At 46.8% G+C, this 23,215-nt stretch overlaps 1 protein-coding gene across 2 annotated transcripts in view; it reads right to left on the minus strand.

The window, feature by feature from the left end:
- Positions 1–501: 501 nt before the first annotated feature.
- The window catches only part of MAP2K4 (mitogen-activated protein kinase kinase 4), a 72,627-nt gene continuing 49,913 nt past the window's right edge, over positions 502–23,215 (minus strand). For both annotated transcript variants that reach the window (XM_034067889.1, XM_031042214.2), the window contains exons 4-11: positions 22,097–22,216; positions 15,462–15,581; positions 14,218–14,269; positions 13,801–13,928; positions 6,242–6,319; positions 5,080–5,228; positions 2,331–2,376; positions 502–1,459 (exon numbers count right to left, since the gene is read on the minus strand). In XM_034067889.1, the coding sequence (XP_033923780.1) occupies positions 1,346–1,459; positions 2,331–2,376; positions 5,080–5,228; positions 6,242–6,319; positions 13,801–13,928; positions 14,218–14,269; positions 15,462–15,581; positions 22,097–22,216 (807 nt within the window). In that variant the 3' untranslated portion in view covers positions 502–1,345. The remainder of the gene's footprint in view (positions 1,460–2,330; positions 2,377–5,079; positions 5,229–6,241; positions 6,320–13,800; positions 13,929–14,217; positions 14,270–15,461; positions 15,582–22,096; positions 22,217–23,215) is intronic.

A 23,215-nucleotide genomic window follows, 5' to 3' on the forward strand; every position in this document is an offset into this window, starting at 1 on the left:
AGAAAAATGAATCTTTGAAAAATATGCCATGGGCTGGGAGACAGCAGCTTTGGCCTTGCTGGGTCAGCTAAAAGCCCCCAGGGTATTAGATGCTCCTTTATCCCTATCAGCACTCAAAAATGTCAGTGAGGTTCACTCTGGGATGCAGCAACAAGAGCTATGGAGGGTCACAAAGAGGTTAAATGTGTCCAGAGGCTGTGAACAGTCTCAGTAAGCTAAAGCAGAGCGTGACACTCAAGGCAGGGGGTGGGAACAGAATCCCATCCCCACCATCCTGCCTGCCACAGCAAGAAGGAAGCACTGAGGTTCGGTCTTGTGAGGGACACGGGGCTGGGAGGTGGCAGCCCAGTGAAAAGCGTAAGAAACAGCATCTAGAAATAAGAGACATTCACTTGAGGCTCCTCAGAGCAGCCGCAGCCTTTGCGATGGGCACTTGTTGCAGTCAAAGCAGAGCCAGGTGGTGGGGAGCGCTGCGCTGCCAGAAACCAGGTCACACGCAGGTTAAATTCAATCGAGTAGTTTAATAATTCTTCAGGTCAAAGGTCTTATCTTACCAGGTAACAATTTACAGGACACCTAGTTAAGAGTGAAGAGTGGCTGGCTTGGTAAAAGGAGAAAGAATACATGATGTCCCATCTCGGAATAGTTTAAAGTTAGCCTCTTTTCAATGCAACGTATTTTTGGTAAAGACATATTCACTATATTTAACATGATCTCTCTTGAACAGGAAGCTCAGCTGAGCACACTGTCCCCAGAAAGTACACTGCGACTGTAAAGCAACAGAATTTCATAGCAGTAAAATCTATTGCACTTTGTGAAGAGTAAAATCCTCCTTTGCCTTTCTAGCTCCAGAAGGCAAAAGCATCTCGTTGGTTAAGCAAGTTCTTCTCCCTCCAGGCAAAGTCTCTTTAATGTTCAGACAGACAACGCCTAACTTTTATTTGTTTGCTTTTTATTATTACTTGAAACAACAATTGGAAGAGTTTGAGAGAAAAAAATCTTTCCAGTAGCTGCTGAGAAGTCTCCAAGGTTTGAGTCTAGAAATGAATTTTAGGTGCTATCCAATCACGGTCAACAAATAAATGTACTTATCTCCACATTTCATGAATATGTCCACAAAAGAGCAAGATGAGGTCTCTCTTTGACCAACACTAACACTGTGTGATCAGGTATTACAGGGATGCACTTTATATGTGACAACAGTATACAGACAGGATGGAAATAACACCAATATTATTGCACATGGTGTCTGGGCGAGCATTAAAAACACTGCAATATGTGATGAAAACTCTTTACAGCTCGTTTTCTCTCAGCCCTTTTTCTAGAGTTTGATGTAGCAGCAATATCAATCCACGTACATTGGAGAGCTGGGAGTTGCTGGCATTTGATCCAGGATTTTACAAACATAGCATGCAACATCCACTGTGCGTTCCTCATACATCAGGATGAAGGGATGTTTCTGGAATCAGATGAAAACACAAGGTTATGTTTGCCCTTCAGACCCATCTCGCTACCCCAGGTAACAACTCAGCGTGCGGATTTGCCTGATGCAAGAGCACAGAGTTTGGTGGTGGCTGTAGGACAGCAGGACATAGCCTGGTCCACGGCTGTTAACAGGGAATCCCTATCTCTAATGGACAGGACTCCAGGAGTGTCAGAGACTGCTGAGCAGGAGGCAGGGAGGGTGCAGGATGAGCAGCACTTGGCTCCTTTGTAGCATGGATTTGTGCTGAAATACTTTCAAGAGAGGTTTCACCATCAGCCTTGTCAGCAATGGGGTGACAGGGAGACATGGCTTGTGGAGGTCAAACACGACCCAGACCTGGTTCTCCTGAACCCTGGAGCTCTGCTCTGCCCAGCAGGCTGTAATGGAGAAGTAATGCCACAGTGACTCTCTTGGTCAGGACACCACACAACCTGCTTTCATATCACACCCCCAACATCAGGGATCTGAGGCATGGTTCCACACATCCTATGGAGAACTACCAGCTCCTTGAAGGTGCAGGGTTGCCAAGTGTGACTTATCCAACCCAAAAGCACTACTGCATTCTCTCTTTTAGACCCCCCACCACAGACTGGCTCTGCTGGTGTCCCACTCCAGAGGATGCTCCTTCAGGTCTTATTTTGCCAGAGCACTCCCAGCCTGTGTGTTGGAGCCATTTACATGAAAGTGCTGCCAGCAATGAGACAGGGCTCCTCCTCCTCGCACTGTGGAGCTGAACACGCTGCCTTGGTGGGCCAGAACAACAAGGGGTGACCTTGGACATAAGACCCAGCCCCGCTGTGTGACCACCAGAGCTGAGACCTGAGCAGCCACACTTTGCACTCACCAGAAGCTCTTTATACTTTGGCCTTTTGGACTCGTCCTTTGTAAGGCTAAAGAAAACAGAAAGAGAATGAGGAGAAGGTGGGATTGGAGAAACTGTTAGAGACATCCAGTACCGATTTTCACAGGACACAATGTTGACCCCACTGCTGTCCTGGTGGGACTCACCACCCTTAGTATGCTGAAGAAACCATCCTTGTGCTGTGAGCAAGAGCCAGACACAGAGCCTGGACAGCTGCAAGCTCTGGAGCAGAAAGCTGAGTCGCTGTAAGCAGTTCCAGCACGAATGGGAGTTCAGGTAAGCATGTCATGAATTATCATTCATATTCTATATCATATCAGGAGCTTGGTACTTACAGCAATAGTCACTGTTAGTGTACCAAGGCAGTGACTATCTGGAAACTGAGCTGCTTTTGGTAAACTTTTATGTAAAAGCTAGTTACAAATGCCCACAGATTTTCATTTGCAATATCTCTAGAACATGGGGTTTTGGTGAAAGGAAGAATCTGACTGGAACTTCAAAGAGCCCTGCAAGATGATTTATGGTTGGACTTGATGAACTTGAAGGTCTTTTCCAACACAAATGATTCTATGACTGGGAGGAAAGGGAAAATGTTCCACCGAGGTGCTCGTTGCAGTATCAGGATCCAAAGCAATTGCACCAAAACCCATAGAGAAATCCCAGAAGCTTGTTAACATTCTGGAAAAACCCCTTTCCTCACAAAGCCCTCCCAGTGAGCAGGAGCAATGCTGCAGGACTCACTTCCAATGTTTTTCCTGACTCTTGAATGCACTAAAATAGATTCTTAGCTAATCTATTGGTAATGCCCAGGAGACTGATGCCATCACCTAAAGCACGGCCTTCTGGACGCTCACCTGCTTGCTTAGTGGCACCAACAGCACCGTCTACACTCAGCTAAAGATTATAAAGAGGAATATTTATTACAGTGTTGCTATCAAAACATCATAAATAATTTTCCAGGCCAAATTCAGTTGATTTACAAAAAAAAAAAAAAAGATTAAAAAAATCTGTCTCTCAGTAGCGATAAGACAAGGGGTGATGGGTTCAAACTGAAACAGGGGAAGTTCAGGGTAGATAAAAGGCAGAAATTCTCCCCTGTGAGGGTTCTGAGGCGCTGGCACGGCGCCCAGATAAGTGGTAAATGCCCCATCCCTGGCAGTGTTCCAGGACAGACTAGACAGAGCCTTTGGTGACATGGTCTAGTGTGAGGCTCCCCTGCTCATGGCAGGAGGTTGGAACTGGATGATTTTAAGGTCCTTTCCAACCCAAACCATTCTGTGATTCTGTGAAAACCCAGAATCAGACTGAAAACCACCCTGTGCTCTAAGCGCTGGGCTGCTGCAGAGCAGCAGGCCCTAGGAGGGGTAAATGGGCTGGAAACAGGAACTGACCCAGACTAATGGGCAGAAGATGCTGCTGTTTTGTAACGTCCCACAGGCTCCTCTGTTGGGTGACCCAGAGCCAAACTCACCAGGGCACACAGCTCCTGGCTTGGCAAACTCTGGAATGATCCAGTTTCCTTACCAAGATCTGTGAGGGAAATAAAGTATTGCTTGTTCTGTACCTGGGAAAGCAACTTTCTAACCAAGGGCTACACTGGTTTTGACTGAAAAAAATGGAAACTTCTTTTGAGCAGCAGACTATTTTGATGCTCTATTTTCTGCAGCCCAAAGGCAATAACTAGGCCTTCCCCTTACAGCCAGCTGGAAGGTTAATCCTGGCCTTCATAACAATTCATAACTCCGAAAGAGAGTAAAATTCAAACCCCAAAACCAACAGATTCCAACAGATGGAAAACCCTAGAACAAAACCTCCTGAAAGTTAAAATTGTCTAGAGCAGTGTCTTTCTGTCACAGAACTTTGAGATTGACACTCCTGTGCTGGGGACATCCATCACCTGGGTCTCTCCAGGACAGAAGGTCCCAGAAGACCAACACTGATGGATCTCCTGTGTGCTCTGGTATTAATTAAACTGTGTTGACCACCTTTCAAATTTGAATAGAAAAACACTTCATCAGAACATTCACAATCAGCCCTTAACCTAAATAGGACCACTGGCACATGGCAGGCAGATGGACTGCCCCAAGCCACTCCTGCCAAACACTGCCAAGTCCCCATCCAAGGCTGACCACGTTGCAGAGGCCCTGCCTACAGGAAACCATCTCTAGTGTTGATCTTGACATATGATTGACACAAGACATGAATCCAACAACCAAGCAGGACACTACAGGTCCTGACAGTCACTGTGCGGAGCAGAAATGGGAGGGAATGGCCCTGGCTTTACCAGGAAAAAGGCAGGCCAGAAAAAATCCCTTTGCCTAACCATGAAAAAAATACTGCCAAGAGTCTCCGGCTCCTGCTTGGAGAAGAAAGGGTGAACAGCAGGTCTGTCCTGAGACTGTTTCATACCAAGGAACAGGATGCACAGGCCAGGCCCTTACCTGTATGTAGGCATGAACCTTCTGCCCTGGGTCTTATTGTGCCTCTCCTGAGCACAGGCTCTTCAGAGGTTCACTCCTCATCCCTCCCCTGAAGCACAGTTTCCAAAGGCTTCCCCCATAGCCCTCACCCAGACAAGTCTCCCATCGCCTCCAAAAAAGTGAAATGTGAAAGGTCCTCACCATAATGTTGGTGCAGGAATGTGAGGCTAAGCTAAGAAGGGCTTGACTTGTGACCCTTGCCAAATACCTGCAGTGACAAAGCTCAAGTGCTTTCAGTAGGAGACACTTACCACAAGTTGACGAAATTGATGAAACTTGGGGAGAACTCCCTTTCCTCTGAGTTACTCAGCTGTGGTGGGTCTCCTTTTACTACTTGTGTCAACTGGTCAAACACACTGTTCCACTTGGGGTATGGGAATCGCCCGGTGGCCAGCTCATACTGCAGAGAGACAGCAACAGCACTAGGAGATTACACATGGTAAGTTCAATCAGGATAAGAAAATGTTTGCAAGAACTCTGAACCCCTCCAGAAGGAAGACTAAGATGAAGTTCTTCATCCCAGTCCCTGTACAAAGGTTTGCTGAGAGAATTTACTAGTTATCCAGTAGTAGTTTCTGCTGTCTACATTAGGAGCATCTCCAGATTTACCCCAGCTATGCCATGCTTTCATATTGACAATGCTTTCTCCTTCACTGACTATAGAACCACCAATGCTCTTATTAAGGTGTTCAAAAGTAGGAGAGTAAAATCCTCCAGTCCCTTTCCAAGCATCTCAACAACCACTACAGAAGATGGATAATGAGAATCACACAACCACAGAATACCTCACTTTGGAACAGATCCATAAGGATCATTGAGTCCAACCACCTGCTCCTTGTAAGACAATGAAAATGAGCATTTTAAAACAGCACTGGGGAAGACAGAAACACTTGGTTCATATGTAACTGCACCTGTTTTCTTTCTAGTTCACCATCTCGAGAAGGGAAGAGCTTTTCCATTTCTCAATGTGTGCACCCAGCAGTGCCAGAGAGGAATCAGCAGCAGAACCCAACATTAACTGAAGCCTTCTGCACAGCCGAAGTACACCAGATGCCAGGGCTGTGAGAGGCTTATTTACACAGGCTGGATGCTCTGTTCTGCACTACCACACTCACCATCCCTTCTCATCTGAGATTCTGAAAGCAAAATTCATTTATGATCCAACACCTCTTCCCTGCTTCCATCTCTTTCTCTGTAAAACACAGCTGCACCTAAGGGTATGCTCAGGGGTTCCGGAGAGCCATCTGCCTTGAAGGGATTGATATTCTGAGATAGGAGGTGCCCACTTCAATCACAGCAGCAGAGCTGGGCTTTGCTTCAAGCTTGTGTTTGACACACCACACTGCAAAGCACACCAAGGCTGCCCACCAGGAAAGCACCACATAGCAGAGGGCTCAAATCCCACTCACTTACCAAGGTAATCCCCAAGCTCCAGACATCTGAGCGGACGTCATAGCCTTGCCTGGATGCACTGGGATCTATCCTTTCAGGCTGAAATAGGAAGAAGGATCAGTCAAACACTAGGGAACAAGCAGGAAGGAATGAGAAACATCTGCATGGGCAGAGAAACATCTTAAGGACTCAAACACTGATTTTATGGAGATGCAATGTAAAAGGTGAGCTGAAAAAACAATTCATCACAGTCCAATCCTTTGTTTTTGGCTTGTTGTGCAAGCAGCTTGAATAATTATTGCAATTTATTCAGTTTTATTTAACTTTGGGGTCTCTTTAGCAAAAAGCCTTGCTTTCTGTGTTTTTACAGCAAAGTTGTCCCTAGGGAATCATCAGGACTGGAATAAACATCTTCTCATCCACCAGCCAGGGGAATTTGGGTTTAGCAGCATCTATCAGAATTCTTCTACCCAACTGTCTGCTGGCTGGTTAAGCTCAGGAGGTATTCAAAACAATGCACTGTAAGAGTGGCTCTTCTCTGAAAGGTTTTGGGCATCTCTTGAATGCAACTATGATGTTACAAGTTCTCCAGACATCCCAAGGTTTCCCATAGAAAATAACATCAAGCCAGACATGGGTGAGTTGCATCTAAGAGTGAATGATGCAGAGAGGTAAATCCACATAAACCACCTTCGTGATGTAAACCTGCACGTCATCTTTATGAGAAACATCAATTCTGCCTTCTTTGGTTGAAAATGTAATGGTTCAAATGTCAAAAGAAACAGGGTAAAGTGACAGACTGAGATGAGCTCTTAGGCAGAAGCTGTTCCCTGTGAGGGTGCTGAGGCGCTGGCACAGGGTGCCCAGAGAAGCTGTGGCTGCCCCATCCCTGGCAGTGCTCAAGGCCAGGTTGGACACAGGGGCTTGGAGCAAGCTGCTCCAGTGGAAGGTGTCCCTGCCTGTGGCAGGGGTTGGAGCTGGATAAGCTTTAAGGACCCTTCCAACACAAACCAGTCTGGAATTCTATGAAAATCATAGGATGTTGACTTTGCCAGTACTGGGACTCCCACACTGCAGATGCATAGGGATGTGCACAGGCTGCAGAAGGACTCGCTGTCCATGCAGCACAGTGAAAGGACTGCACACACAGCAGGTATTGTGGGCAAGGTGTGAAGTACCAAAGACTGTTAGTGATGAGGGAGGTGGCACTGGTGAGACAGAGCTTCTCCACTGAAGCCCCCACACAGGGCAGTGACCAAGCAATAGGCACCTTCCCCTCAACTGTGGTGGCTCAGCTAAAGGGAAAGCAGAATGAACCAAAATAAATCTCATCTAAACACAGAGCAGGAAGAATTCTAAGAATTTTCCATGTAGATGACACAGGAGCAAGTAACACCAGTGAAGGAAAAGTCACACTCCAGGGACCTGGAATGAAAGCTGCAGACAAAGCCCAACTCATGCCAGGCATCCTAATGCCAAGTGCAAAGATGAAAGGAAATAGCTGAGATGGAGACCCACCACTGGATGTGCTGACGGCACAAAGAGGCAGGGTATGAACATATGAGAGAAGGGTGGAGAATGCCATGGTGCTTCCATTTCAATGTCCACCTAAGCACCAGCACCTTGACTGTGTTGGCTAGCAGTTCAGACCCTGTATGGTTGATAGAGTCTGACTGCTCATCTCCCCAGGAGATGTTCACCACAAGCCCTATGGACATGATCAAGATCTCTGGAAGAGGCCGTCCTGCTGTGTGAGGTGACTTGTCCTTGTGAGGAATCACCATGCTGGCTCTTCACACAGCCCTCAGTGTCCAAGATGAGCCCTACAGCAAGTGCTGGAGCTCCAGATGGATGTGAGTATCTCCATCCACTCCTGGCCAGTTGTCACTAGTTCGTTCTACAGAAAGTTTCAGAGGCTCTCCCTTATGATGACAAGACAAGCTGGATGGAGCTTGGAGCAACTTGGTGTCCCTGCCCATGGCAGGGGGTTGGAACTGGATGAGGTTTAAGGGTCCTTCCAACCCAAACCAGTCTGGGACTTGATGACAGTGACCTCACGTGGTGATGCCAAACTCTTTGGCTGATGAAGAGGCGAGGCATCTACTTGCATGTGGATCTTGATTTTTATGTGCAGTGAAGCCCGATAAGCTTTCTGGATCTCCTTGTAGGCACATAGGAGCTCACAGAAGATGACCTCAGTGCTGCAAAAGCCTCTGTCTAAGAGTACAGATGTGAGTTACTCACAGAAGCAAGTGAAGCATCACAGTCACACTGTGCGGGGTAGTCTGTTCAAACGCAATTTCCAGTACTAGGTGCCAATGAAGAAGCCCATTCACACTTCATTTTCTCTGGGCCTGCACTGCAGCACAAATTGCTCCAGGGGTGGTGCAGCATCCTACCCCTGCTGCAGGAGGAGACACAGCTCCAGTGGCCAGCAGAGCAAAGGGCACACAGCATGATGGGTGGAAGAGCTGACAGGGAAGTGAAGAACACGAGTTCTTCAGTCTTTACTAACTAGGTGAACCTGCTGTTTCCCCCTCTACCACCTCTAGGAGATCAGTAGTAACATTGCCCCTGTGGGTACCGGTTTTACACCTACACAGGAGGTAAGAGTAGTATTGTCAATAAATACTTCAGCAAAACACTAATCTCTGCTTAAACTGTTGAATTCAGCCATTCCTTCCAAAATCCCCTCTGTTCTTTGCTTTCCTGTCCCTGCCCCTTGGCCAGGTCAGCCCTGAAGCCTGTGGCTGCACAGAGATTATCAGCAGAGATCATGTTTCTAGAGAATGGCCTTTCCTCCCCTCCTATTTCCTTTACGTATTTGCTTTGAGAGAATGTTTCATTTAAAAACTTCTCCAGCAGCATTTTTCCAGGTGGAGACGCTGGTTTCCATTCACTTGGGATTCCCACCCCCTCCCAGCTGGCTTTCCTACCAGCCTTTGAATTTCTCCATCTCAACAGCAGGAACATGGGTGGACAGGGGATAGTTGCTAGGCATGGAAAGATTGGCAGGAGCGTTAATGAAGGCAACAAGGTCCTGTTGGGCTTGGCACCGCATATTCCTCTTCATTAGGGTCTGTAGTGATAGAACAAGGGGGAATGAGTTCAAACTTAACAGGGAGATTTAGGTTGGATATAAGGAATAAATACTGTGAGAGTGGTGAGACTGGCATAGGCTTCCCAAGGAAGCTGTGAATGCCCCGTTCCTGGCAGTGTTCAAGGCCAGGCTGGATGGGGCTTGGAGCAACCTGGTCTAGTGGGGTGGAACTGGATGAGGTTTAAGGTACTTTTCAATCCGTTTGTTCCATGATTCTATGATTCCTGATAACCTTATTTGTCTTGCTCAAAAAGGTAATTGGGTGGCTGTAATAAGCTCGGATTAGTGAAGTGTGCTGTCTGGTCTGTAACTAAATCAAGCATCAATAATTTGTCCTAGTAAATGGATTAACTGATAAGAGTTCAGAGCTGTTTGGAGGGCTCTGTTGAGTGGGAAAGACAGGATTCATGATGGGACCTCAGAGGTGACATTCCTTGGGCTACAGCTAACAATATCCAACAAAATACAAAATTAGTTACTAAATTCTGGTAAATGGTAACAATTGGGTAACAAATAAGGCTTCCCAAAGAACTGGTGTGATGTGATTGCTTGATGAGCTGGGCTCTGCCTGGATGCTGACTCACTCAAGACAGAGAAAGCAACACTCTGGGATGACAGACAAGCTCTTGGAAAAAGACAGGAGAGCATGATATCCCAGAGGAGCATCATGTTAGGAACCACTGCTCTTATATAACTCCACAGGTGAGACGAGGACTGAAGTTTTCTCAATTTCATGCTCTATGTTTGTAGAAGGATGCTAGAAAAGTGAGCACAGCCATAAACTACAATCCAATCCTCCTTAAGGACATAAGCTGCTCAGCCCCTAATCTCCTCAGAGAAAAGCTTAAGAGGTGATGACATCAAGTCAGGAAGCACCTCCCGGGGAAAGAAACTTTGGAGTGAAGGACTCCTTGATCCTGCAAACGAAGTATAAACAAGAGCCCAGAGCCATCCATTCAAACAAGATTTACTAGTATTTAAAATATGGTATTAGGAGCATAATTAATGACCAGGACAACTCTACGGGCACTATGGTAGATTCTCTAGCACCTGAAGAGGCATCCTTAATGCAGGACTTCAGAGGTCTTCTCTATCTGGCATTGTTTTGGAAGGCCACCCCTGAGCTTGGCATGTCCCATCAATGCCACCTCCATTGATGCTTCCAAGGATTGTATGAAGAGGGCCAAGCTCTGGAGAGGCAGCAGCTCTTTAAGGTGTTGCTTGAGCCCAACTGAGTGACTGTCACAGAACCTCACCAAAGGCCTGCAGTTTTGGTGGAGATGCTCTAGAAGTCCTTCAAGTAGTTACAAAAGGCAATTGTAGGGAGCCCAGTTCTTCTTCCACAGCCTTAACACCTAAGCAAGATGCAAGCTTTCAAACCAAGACTCAATAGAGTCCAGCAGGAAGCAGTGCAAGGGGCGGACTTCTCAATCCCAAGCCAAAACACAACAACTTCAGCAGCACTGGCAGCTCCAAGGTTGATCTGATGCTTCCTGTCACAGCTCTGACAGCCCTCATTAAACCACACAGTGCTCGCTCAGCAGCTGGACATGGCTCCTGCTGCCTGGCCGACATCCTATGTTGTTGGTATCAACAGCTATTTGGGGACTCAGCTCCAGTGAACACAGCATGATCAGGTTCCTTCAGTGGGCAAATGCTCATGCTGTAAGAATTACTGCAAGTACCAAGGGCCAAGTGGGCCTTGCAGAGCAACATGGTCTCATCAGCAGGGAGCATCATGCAGCAGCCCTTCCCTGGCTGACCATACCTCATGCCCTTTGCCTATTTCACACTAAAAAAACACATTAAAAATACTGTTTTCCTTTTGAAGGGGGTATGACTGGCCTCACTCCTGCCCAGATATATTAAGGTTTAATCACAGCATCATGACAGCCATCAGCTTCTGCTGGCTTGAAGAAAGAGCTGGCAGAGGTACTCTGCATGCTGGGGACATCTCCCCATTTCCCAGGCTTCCCAGTCCTTTGAAAGGAGTCACCATGTCCAGAGTGCAGAAGGGAAGATGCCAGCCATGTCCCACACTGCCTGCCAGCTGCTGGCTTGTCCCACACACTGTGCACCACAACAAGGTTCTTCAAAACTAACTGAACCAAAGCACTATTGCTCACTACAAAATCCAACAGTCTGGAGTTGCTGATGGAGATGCACAAAGAGCAGAGTGCATGTGGATGGAGTGAGGAATCCCAAGGGGCCATCAGAAGCACTTCCCCACCCAAGCCCCAGGGGAAAAGAAGCAGTGCACATATTTACAGACATGCCAGGAACTGTCACATAGTAACTGAGCCCAACAGCCTAAGCAAATGAACCACAAAAGCTGAGGGTTCTAAGGAAAAGTGGGAATGTTAATTCCTAGAATTAGTCCACTGAACTTGGGAGAGGGAAAAGAGAGGGCAGCTTTTCAAGAGCCCTATCTACTGACTTGATACATGCTTCAAATCATAGGGAGAAGTCCACAGTCACCATGAGGGATACTATCTGAAGCATCCCTGTGGTCTGAGATGTAGATACCCAACCTCTGGTCAGAGTAGCTGAACTGCACTGGCACCCACTCCCTCCTGGCATCCCACTGCTGCCCTCAGCACCCCACATCCCATCAGCACAACAAAGTGTGCAGCTCTGACCAACCCTCTTCCTTGTGGGAGCTCTGCCCTCTCCAGCCTCACAAGGTCTATATTTAAACAAACTGCCCCATTTCACCATTTGCTGCAGGTCTAGAGCTTGCACAGACTTTGCTGTATCACAGCACCGGTCTCCAGTAACAGATTTCATCTGTCCTATCCTGTCCAGCTCATCCAGTAACTAGCTCTGCAAGAAGGACAGTGAAAAAAAAAGGTCAGATGCTCCTGAAAGGCAGACTGTGTGCTTGCATGGATCAGAAATCAGGGCAGACAGGTTTTGCCTTGGACACCCCAGTGAGATAAAAGCCCGTTACCTGGACCAGATGGGCACTGTACCTTAAAAGAGAGAAAGAGAGAGACTGTCTCTTTTTGTTTCCTTGGTGGCAAATAAGAGAATTCAGAAAACACTATTTTTCAGCATGTGGAGCTGTAAGACGAGAGTTAAATACAGCCACTGAAATTCAAATTACTTTGGCAGCAGCAGACACAGCTCCTCGCAAGAGGTCCCTTCAGCTCACATGAAACCAAGAGACGTGTTTTCAAAGCAGCCCAAAGCACAAAAGGGTTTAAAACTTTCAGAGAGCTCCAAAAATCACCCCCACAGCTTTCCCCCTGCAAAGGGAGGGAGGAAGGGAGGGAAGCAAACAGGCAGGACAGACTTGCAGGAGCCACTGCTCAGCCTGAGCCATTCCCACACAGCTGCTCTGCTGCTGCTGCTCTCCGGAATCACATTCTCCTGGAATTAAGTTCTGGCACACTTTGGTATTAAAGTGGTTTGCAAAACTCACTGTAATTCTGCTCTGCAGTAACTCCTGTGATATAATCCTACCGCAGCAAATAGATATCTTGCAGACCAAGAGCACCCCACACCCAGACAGCACTGGCCCCTCCATGTGCTGCTTGATTTTGGAGCATGAAGGCACATTGAAGCTCTGAGCTCCAGCAGCACACTGGCAGCAGTTCATTGGCAGCACCAGAAGAACCCAGCTAAGAAAAGGGCATTTGATCATTTTGCCACTGCCTGGGTGCCTTAACTGATGCTGCCAACAGCAGCGCTTAGTCCAGAGCTTCATCTGGGAACAGGGATGCTCATCCCACAGGAAACAGGCTTACACTTCAGGCAGACCACAGGCATGGCCATGCTGAGCCACGCCTGCAGAAGGAAGCTGCTGATTGCCAGGGCTGAACATGAGCAGCTTGTGCCCAGGCAGCTTAGAAGCCAACATTATCCTGGCCTGTATCAGCACCAGTGTGGCAGCAGGGCCAGGGCAGGGATTGTGCCCCTGTGCTGGGTACTGGTGAAGCCGCACCTTGAATCCTGTGTTCAGTTCTGAGCCCCTCGCTACAAGAAAGACCTTGAGGTGCTGGAGTGGGGCCAGAGAAGGGCAATGGAGCTGGTGCAGGGCCTGGAGCACAGGAGAGATGGGGAACTGCTGAGGGACTAGGGGGGATTTAGTCTGGAGAAGGCTCAGGGGGGACCTGATGGCTGCCTACAACTCCCTGACAGGAGGATGGAGCCAGGAGGGGCTGGGCTCTGCTGCCAAGGAACAAGGGATGGGACAAGAGGAATTGGCCTCAAGCTGCACCAGGGCAGGTTTAGATGGAGCTGAGGAACAATTCCTGCCCCAGAGGGTGCTCAGGCATTGGAACAGGCTGCCCAGGGCAGGGCTGCAGTCACCGGCCCTGCAAGGGTTCACACACCATGTAGATGAGGCCCTCAGTGCCATGGGTTAGTGGTGGCCTTGGCAGTGCTGAGGAACGGCTGTATTTGATAATCTTAAAGGCCTTTTCCAACCCAGCTGATTCTGTGATTCTAAGATCCTGCCCAACTCATCCTCACTCACCGCCATGTACGGCCGGCACCCTGCATCCCGCGTTTTGGCAATGGAGTCCACAAGCTGTCCACTAATGCCAAAGTCACAGAGTTTAATATTCCCATTTCTGTCCAGAAGAATATTGGAAGGTTTGATGTCTGCAAGAGAAAGCCATTTAAACCAGTAAGTCACAGCCAGAGGTTTCCATGTCACAATCAGCAGCTGCAGAGAATCGACCCCTTCAGCACTGCAGTCACCATCTCCCCTTGGTGGGATGTGCTGACCGGGAGCAAGAGGAGCTGGAACCAGTCCCAAAGATGCCACGTGGCCAGAGGTAGAGACCCAATCACCTTGACATCTCACTAATCCCACTCTGACTTGAAGCAAAGGCCACTTAAAAAGTCTTGCAATGATTCTTGTAGGCAAGAAGGAAAGACAGGAACTCACCTCTGTGAATGATTTTCAAGTTTTCTTTTAAGTGGTTTAGTGCTTTCACAGTCTAGGAGAGAAAACCAGATGAAAAATAAGCAAATGTCCTAAGATTCCTGTGATTATTCAACTTCTGGAGTCCCCAGAACAGGAGTAAAAGGCATTAAATATGTTGAGATATCAATGCTATAGTATGCCATGTAACACAAGCATTTTTCTCCCAACCTTTCCTGCAAATAAGTGATAGGAGGGAACACAACACCTATCACTTATAACCTGACAGACCACACTCTTCCAGAAGGGAGCAAGGGGTGAAGACAAGCCATTTCTGATGTAATTATCTGGAGTAATAACTTATTTCAAGCCCTGTGCTGTACTTTTTCAGTAGCTAAGAACCATTTCCATTCCACCTGCAGAGCAGCAACACTTGGGGGAGCAGCAGCAGCATTTCTGATTTAACCACCATCAGATGGAAGAGACACCCAGGGAGTCTGATTTCTCAGGACGGTTTAAAAATAAAATCCCCTGAAAGTTTATCATTTTGATTCATTTTGCTTCTGCTGAAAAGATCAAAATCTACGACCAAAGGAGTGCCTTGATGATGGCAAGAGGGTGTTTGTGTTGCGCTGCAAAGCTCTCTGAAGCTGTGCTATGCAAGTCCAACGTGGAGAAACTACACCCAAAGATTGGTCCCTTCTGTTTGCCCAAGCCCGTGGCCAAGTGTTTAGGTCATGAAAAGCTCTGGGGCAGCTGACGGGCTGTCACTTCCTACATCTTACTCCTCCAATGGGGTTTCTCCTCTAGCAGCAGAAGCTACTACAGCCCACAATAGTTTGCTGGGTTTCACTTGTCCTGGCTATAAATGCCCAATCCTTTGTTCCCTTTACAAACAAGGGAAGGAGAGACAGACCATCTATTTTAGACACCTTCCTTGAGATGAGACAACCTGCACCTAGCTCACACTGATGCCATCACCAATGCACCTGAAAGAGGGAGCTGGTGCCAATGTTCAAGAAGAGCAGGAAGCTGCTCCTGGGGTCTCTATGTACTGATTGCAGACCCCAGGATCTGCTTTTCTTGTCATGCAGTATGCTTTGGAAAAGTCAGAGTATCCTCCAGGATCACAAAGCCTGGTGCAATCCAACAGCAGCAGTCCTGCTGCACGCAGATCAACCAGCTTTCTCACATGTGAGTGAAAGAGATCTGAATCTTTCCCATCAGCTTCAACAACACACACAAAAAGGTTTAAACAAAATACTCACAGCTAAAGTGATTTTGCCTAGGATTTCTTCTGGAATAACATCATCTAATACACTATATACATATTTGTAAAACTTATCAAACGAGGTAGACATGAGCTCCATACAGATCCAACAGTCACCCTGGAAAGAGAAAAGAATCTTGTTACTGCCAAGATAAAAAGGAGAAATAAAAATCCAGAGAGCATGAATAGATCCCTTGAATGCCATAAAATACACTAACAACCACATGCATTTGATAAGAAGGATGGAATGGAAGACTCATCCCTATAAGCACCTCTCCCCTGCTCTACTCACCATCTACCTGACTACCTCAGACCTGGTAACACATTTTAGATGCCTGAACCTAGATGAATCCAAGTCTCACAAACTGTTTGGCTCTCCAGAAGGCTGCAGGCACAGTGAGAGACCAGCATGCACAGGAAGACTAAACCAAAAATATCCCTTCAGGGTATGAGTACCCTGCAGAGGACAGCAGACATCTCATGCAGCATTCAGAGATGCCATCTGAGCAAGAGAAAATGGAAAGAGACCCAAGTATGTGGTTGTGTTGATTTGCATCTTACAGTTAAACAATTTAAATGCAGAAAGTTGTAAAATGTACTAAGTATCTGTGTTAAACCAAGCTATGCTTACATAGCACAGTTCTCCCGGGATCTGTACATCAACCCACTCACAGTTTGGTGGCGATGAGAAATGGATTCCCACACTGTTAAAGAGCTTCATCTTTCATTTTAGCATGTATCTACCATATGGTGATGGACATCTTAGCCATGGACCGATCTTAGCTATTTCAGGGGGTTTTGAACATTTTAGCACCAGTTGAGGATGACAGAAGGCTTTTCATGAGTTATTTTTGCAGGCTCTCATGCACTTCAGGCAAGTCTTCACTGCTAGAAATACTAAAACACTAGATCTAGACCTACCTGGTCCCCACTAGAAACAACACACTCGCACCTATCTTCTACAGGCTGTATCACCATGAGTGGTAAAACTGCATTAGCTGTCAAAAGCTAAGAGCAGAAGAGTTGATTTGATTAGTCTGGTTGTCTCATCCTGGCTAACACCACATACAACACCCACATGAGGAGCAGCAGCTTGTGCATGTCATGGTGTGCTGGCTGCCGCATGGTTGAGAGCAGGGGATGCCTGTCTGGTTGTGACTAAGCTGCACCCTCCAGTGATATAACACCCAACAAGAAGAGAAGAAACTTCCCCAAGTAATTATCCTACAGAAGATAGATTTTCCCTGACCAGCCAAAACACAAACCAACCAAACTCTGTATTAATAGATGGAAACGAAGTTATGGGAAAAACCCTAGGGTATGGGCATGCTGGAGGTGTGGCAATGCCCTGTGCTGCCATCCTGCACACCTGAGTCACTTTCTGCTGGAAGCAGTTACCTGGCACTCATGAGAGTCAGGAGCAATTCTTAAGTTACATGTAGTTGATGGAAAACCTTGTAGAGGCACGGGTTTTAAGGCCAAAAAGGGCTTTTCTGCCACTCAGAGCGACCTCTTGTAAAACACAGGCCAAAGAACTGCACCTGTCCAGATGCCTCCGGTCCAAGTGCTTGGTTTAGTGGGGACTGAAGTGTCCAGCAAAGGTGTCAAGCTCTGCACATCCAGAGACAATGGTGCCAACCAGCTTGGTCTTGGTGTGCTCATACACATGCAAGGCTGGTTTCAGCAATACAGACAGCAAACTGCCACCAGCATCAGGGATGCTGCTGCTTCAGTGACAGCAAATCCATCCCCACCTCCTACAGGAGAGCTCTCTCTTCTGACAAGAGGGGATCTGTTCTCCTAGGAAGGGCTTGGCCACCCATGGGCTGGCTGGGGAAGACGACTGTTAGTTCAGAGCCCATTTTACATTTCTCATTTGGCACCAGGCTTTTTACATCAGCACAAGGTAGAGCAGGAGCTAATGCCCCCAGCCAAGGGAAGTGGCTGCTACAAGCCTGAGCCCAGGAAGTGCACATTCCACCCAAAACAAAGCAGAAGGGACTGACTGAAAAGGTGCAGTGCTGGACACAGCAGCAGACACCACAGTGAAGGAGGCAAGTACAGCACAGCAGGAAGAGGGCATGACCAGTGCTTCAGGGGACACAGAGAAAGGTGAGCTCAGGCTACTAGAGAACAAACAACTGGCTATGGATGAATCAATTCAGAGTGAAACTGCAGAAAAATAAATGAGGCAACATATGCAGAGAATTTCTCTTTCCAGCACTGGCAACAAAGGCAAAATACAGTTGAGGCAGTTCCATATCATCCAGAGTGACTCACAGGCAATGTAGATCCAGTGTAAGTCAAGTGTGTCTGGAACCACATCAGATCCCTACAAGCAATCTATGTCTTATACGCCATGTGTCTGCTACCAAAAACTCTACAATAAACTCTGATCCAAAGTTAATTTAAGCATAAAAACCTCTATATGATCAAAAGCAATGAAGGAAACACTTGGTTTACTTGGTCTCCTGAAGTATGTTCTATAGAAACCCTGGATTGGGGCATTTATTGACCTGGTAATACAAAAATCTACCTGATCAACATGAATTCATGTAATTGAAAAAAGATAAGAGACCTTTCCAATTCTGCAGCTTCAAGATTCAAACTTCTGCAAGTACTTAAACTCTTTCTGGGTTTGAAAGGACTTACCCATTGGCAAAGTGGATGAATATCACTGAGAACTGGACAGGGACAACAGTCACCCAGCCGCTTCCTGATCAAATACAAGAACATGCTCGTGTAAAAGAGGAAGTTCTGCTTCCATGGGAGTTGAGGACAAAACCATCCTAATGAAAGTCTCTCTTTAGGTCTGTTTGATCAGGTTGATTTCCAGTTATAAAATTACAAAAAAGCATCTTAATTTTCTCTTCCCATTAGAGCTATTCTTCCAAATAACGTATTTTAATCCTTATTGAGCTCCCAGGTGCTAATGCACCTGTAGGCATTCCAAAAACTGTCCAGGAACACCCTGCACATCTCATTCAAAACATCACTGCCCATCTCTAGGGTGTACTGAAAATGTGATTCACCAGCAACTTCTCAATGCAGAGTCCCAAGTTCCCATGTCACAGAGATGCCACCCAGCTGGAATGCAGCTTGGCCTGGGAGTCATGGTGGCGCCAACTTGAACATGACCCAGCAATGTGCTCTTGCTGTGAAGAAGGTGAACAGCATCCTGAGCTGCATTACGCAAAGCACTACCTGCAGGTTGATGGAGATGACCCTCGCCCTCTGCTCAGCACTGGTGAGGTCACACCTCCAGTGCTGGGCTTCCAATACGGGAGAGACATGGACATACTGAAGAGACTCTAGTAAAGGGCCACTAATATGACTGAGGGACTGGAGCATCTCTTCCATAAGGAAAGGCTGAGAGAGCTGGGACTGTCCAGCCAGGAAAAGGCTTAGGGGGATCTCATCAATGTGTATACATACCTGAGGGGAGGGTGCCAAGAACAAAGACAAGCTATTTTCAAGAGTCCCCAGTGACAGGACCAGAGGCAATGGGTACACACCAACATGCAGGAAATTTCCTCCAAACATCAAACAACACTTTTTCCCTGTGATGGTGACCAAGCACTGGAACTGTTTGCCATGGGAGTCTGTGGAGTCTCCATCCCTGGAGATATTCAAAACCTATTTGGACATCACGCTGGGCAAGCGGTCCACATGGCCGCAACTGAGTATGGGAGTTGGTCAAGGCAACCTCCACAGGTCCCTTCCAAAATCCACCATCAGTGATTCTGTAGTACCATCAACAGACCCAGAGAATCCCAGACTGGTTTGGGTTAGAAGAGACCTTAAAGCTCCTCTAGTTCCAGCCCCCTGCCACAGGCAGGGACACCTTCCACTAGAGCAGCTTGCTCCAAGCCCGTGTCCAACCTGGCCTTGAAATACCCACCCCAACTTTCAGGGATGGGGCAGACACAGCTTCTCTGGGCAATACTGAAGGTTTATCACATTAGCACACTGCAAGGAGTGGCCGACCTTTTTATGCAAGTTGCATCTACACTAGTGAGAGGGAATGAAGAGTGTCATCACCCTCACCCAGAATCATAGAATAGTTAGAGTTGTAAAGAACCTTAAGATCATCTAGTTCCAACCCCCTTACCATTCTTATGTAGCTCAGACGACACTTTTCCTCTGGACTGGGGAGTGATCACAGGGGCAGACACCTTGAGTAGTGCCAACACAGCCAAAGGTTTCCATAGAAATAGGCTGTTGTGCATCAATAGCAGAGAGCAACTACCTTGTATCAAATGACCACGGGTAAGTCCACAATGACACCACGGTGAGCACTGTGCTACTGACATATCCATACCAGCCCTTCTCTCCTACCAGCAGGAGCTTCCCACAGGCCACTTCTCCTGCCTTCCCAGCCACGTTTTGCAACTTGCAATGAATTTCTCATGGAATAATTTTATCAGCTATTGAGCTTGTTGGTTTAGCTTGGCTTGCTGCACTCACACTATGTAGGAGTTCCGGCTGCTATCCCAAGGCGGACAAGTCTTGTTTTCCTCCTCCTCTCTAGAAGAAAGAGTCCCAATCATTGCAGATACCCTACCAATCATCCTTTGCTCTCCCTCTCCTGTCAAATATTGCTTTGAAAGGTAACAAACAGACATGAGTAACGAGATCCTCTTCAACACAGTATCTCTGATAACTGACATGGAAAGCTCCATGTGCATCTGCAGGAGACAGGACTCTCACTGACACAGCATGGAGAAACCAACTGGCTCCATGGGGCCAGTGTGAACCTCATGAAGCTCAACCAAGGCCAAGTGCAAGGCCCTGCACCTGGACTGGGCACTCACCACTGTAAGGACTGGGGCATGAATGGATTGAGATTAGCCCTGAAAGAAAGACTTGGGGATGCTGGTGGATGAAACATTGGACGTGAGGTGGTAACATGCACTTACAGCCCAGAAATCCAGCCATGTCCTGGCCTCCATTAAGAGCAGCATGGCCAACAGGTTAAGGGAGGTAAATCTCCCCCTTTACTCTGCTCAGGTGAGACTCCTCCCTGCACTCCTGCATCCAGCTCTGGGGGCAACAAAAGTTGGATATGGACCTGTTGGAGTGGGTCCAGAGGAGGGACATAAAAATGATCCAAGGCTGGAGCACCTCTGCTATAAAGACAGGCTGAGAGATGTGGAGTCATTCAGCCTAGAGAAAAGAAGGCTCCAGGGAGACATTATTGCATTATAACTTAATTATAGCATTATAACTTAAAGGGGGCCTTAAAAGGGAGGGGGAGGGGGCCTATAAAAAAGGGGGGGAGAGACTTTTTACCAGAACCTGCAATGACAGGACAAGGAACAATAGCTTTAAACTGAAAGAGAGGAGATGTAGCTTGGACATAAAATAGGACATCTTTTAGAATGAGGGTGCTGAGGCACTGGCACAGGGCACCCACAGAAGCTCTGGCTGCCCCATCCCTGGCAGTGTTCAAGTCCAGGCTGAAGAAAGCCTGGAGCAACATGGTCTAGCGTGAAGCATTCCTGCCCACGGCAGGCGGTTATAACTAGATGATCTTAAGGTCCTTTCCAATGCAAACCATCCTGTAATTCTGTGATTGAAGAAGCAAATGTGTTAAGATGCTGCCTGCTGAGGGACAAGCAGGACCACAAGACCATCACTATCAGAAAATGCTTGCTGAACATGTAAGAATACAACTAAGGAGAAGTATCTGCGTAGTAGTTTTTGCCTATCCAAAGCCTTCTTCATACTCACAGAGGCTGCCACAATAACATGCCTGTTTGCAGTTACTTTCCTCACTGCAAGCTGAGATACTTGGCTGGCTTCAGAAGAAGACCTTGAACAGGTTTTTCCCAAGTGGTTTAGTATTCCCACTCTGCAAACTGCCAGCATTCTAGAGCTTAGCTCTGCGGCTCTGTAGCAACAGCTCACTCACTAGAATGGCTGCCTGCCTTTCAGAGCAGCCCATGGCAAGGAAATGCATTGAGAGTTCCTGAGCACAGACAGCACACCTTGTTCAGGAGACACTCAGCTGCATAAACTGAAGGCTATGGCAATGTATCACATGCACATCTGCAAGCAGATTCTGCAGGACGCTGCCAGAGACAGAAGACCCTGCTAGGAGTTTTGGGTCTGACCCAGCATGATTGTCCTTGTTTTCTCATGTATTTGCCTGTACAAACCACTTCAAGGCAGATGCATGTCTGGGAGTCTCTGATACAGCCTGGATCTGTACATATATCAGATAACCTTGTGGGGAGATGTGACTACTACCACAGCAACCACGTTCATTACAGGGACAGAGGTACTCCACGTGTTCCCATCTCACAACCAATGCCATGAAGCACATCAGTCTGCATGGGAGAACCACAGATGCCAGAGCTCATCACAAGAGAAGAAAAGCAAAAAAGAAAGAGACTCAAATGCACAGAGACATAACAACAACCAGGAGTAGCATGGATGTGCTAAGCAGCACCCAGACATCTTGGTCTCTTGGTTCAATATCCTTGATTAAAAGCCGAGTTCTAAGAAACCTGACACAAATTAACTTTTTCCTCCTTATTGCAAGTTGGAAATTGCAAAGGGAAAAAAAAAAAACAATCTCAAAGTAAAACCCAAACTCTGCCATGAATGAAGCAAGTTTGGAGTGCCCACCTCTCTGAAGAGCGCGCCATAAAACTGAACAATATACGGGCAGTCACTGCTTCGCATTACTACATCAAGGTCCATCAGAAGCTGCTTCTGTTCCTTTTCATCCACTGTCGACCGAATTCTCTGAAAGAGGAAGAGTGGCAGAGACTTTATCACTTACATGCCATACTTATCCTCAGACCCACTGCTGGAGAAACATGCCAGGGACCCCAAACCCAGGGCTGAGTAGGCAATCCCCAAAGCATGCTCACACATGCTCTATAGAGAATTAAGCTGTGTTCAACTAAGAAATGCAACTGAAAGCCCCTAAAGCCATTTAATTCAGTCTATAAAATCCCCAGTCCTTTCGTGAGCATCAGCACTTTCAGATGAAATGTCAGAATGAAATTCAAGAGCAAAGATTTCATGGAAAGCTACAGCAAACCAACAGATTCAGCCTTTCATTTCCAAACAAATTCCCAGACAGTTCTTGGCCACGCTGGATGGGGCTCAAAGGCTGGTTTAACATTTAACCAAAGAACACTATGTTTAAAATTTCTAAGACAAACACAGAAGGTAAAAAGGTCTTAGAACCTACTGCCCATGGTGGGCAGGGGAAAAGGGGCCATCACATAATGAAGGGAACACACTGCTCTGGTGATGCTAATGGTGGGCAACAGTCCTGTGAACTCCTCTCATAAAACTAACAACACTTTACCTAGTACTGGTCTAAGGAATATTAACACTATATAGAAGATATATATATATATATAAAAAATATATATATGTATGTATACAGGCACATACTATGTGTATATATATGTATATGCATACTATACTTATATATACACTATATTTAAAGTTTCAATTGGGCTTGAAAGAACAATGCAAGTTTGAAACTAGAAAAACTACGTATTTAAACATGAAGCTTCTTAAATGAAGGATGGAAAAGACCATGCACAGTCTTCCATGTGATTTTACAGACATAGGTAACATCTTGCACTAATAAATGCATTCCCTGGATCACAAGGTGAGGAAATAAATGATCTTGAAGGTGTGACTCATGTTAAAAAAAAAGCCCATTTTAATAAAAACATTAAAATTTGGCAGAAAGTCCAAAGCAACAGAGGTACCTTGGACTCT

This window comes from Melopsittacus undulatus, chromosome 11 (assembly GCF_012275295.1).
Source record: "Melopsittacus undulatus isolate bMelUnd1 chromosome 11, bMelUnd1.mat.Z, whole genome shotgun sequence".
In the NCBI taxonomy this organism is placed as follows: Eukaryota; Metazoa; Chordata; class Aves; order Psittaciformes; family Psittaculidae; genus Melopsittacus; species Melopsittacus undulatus.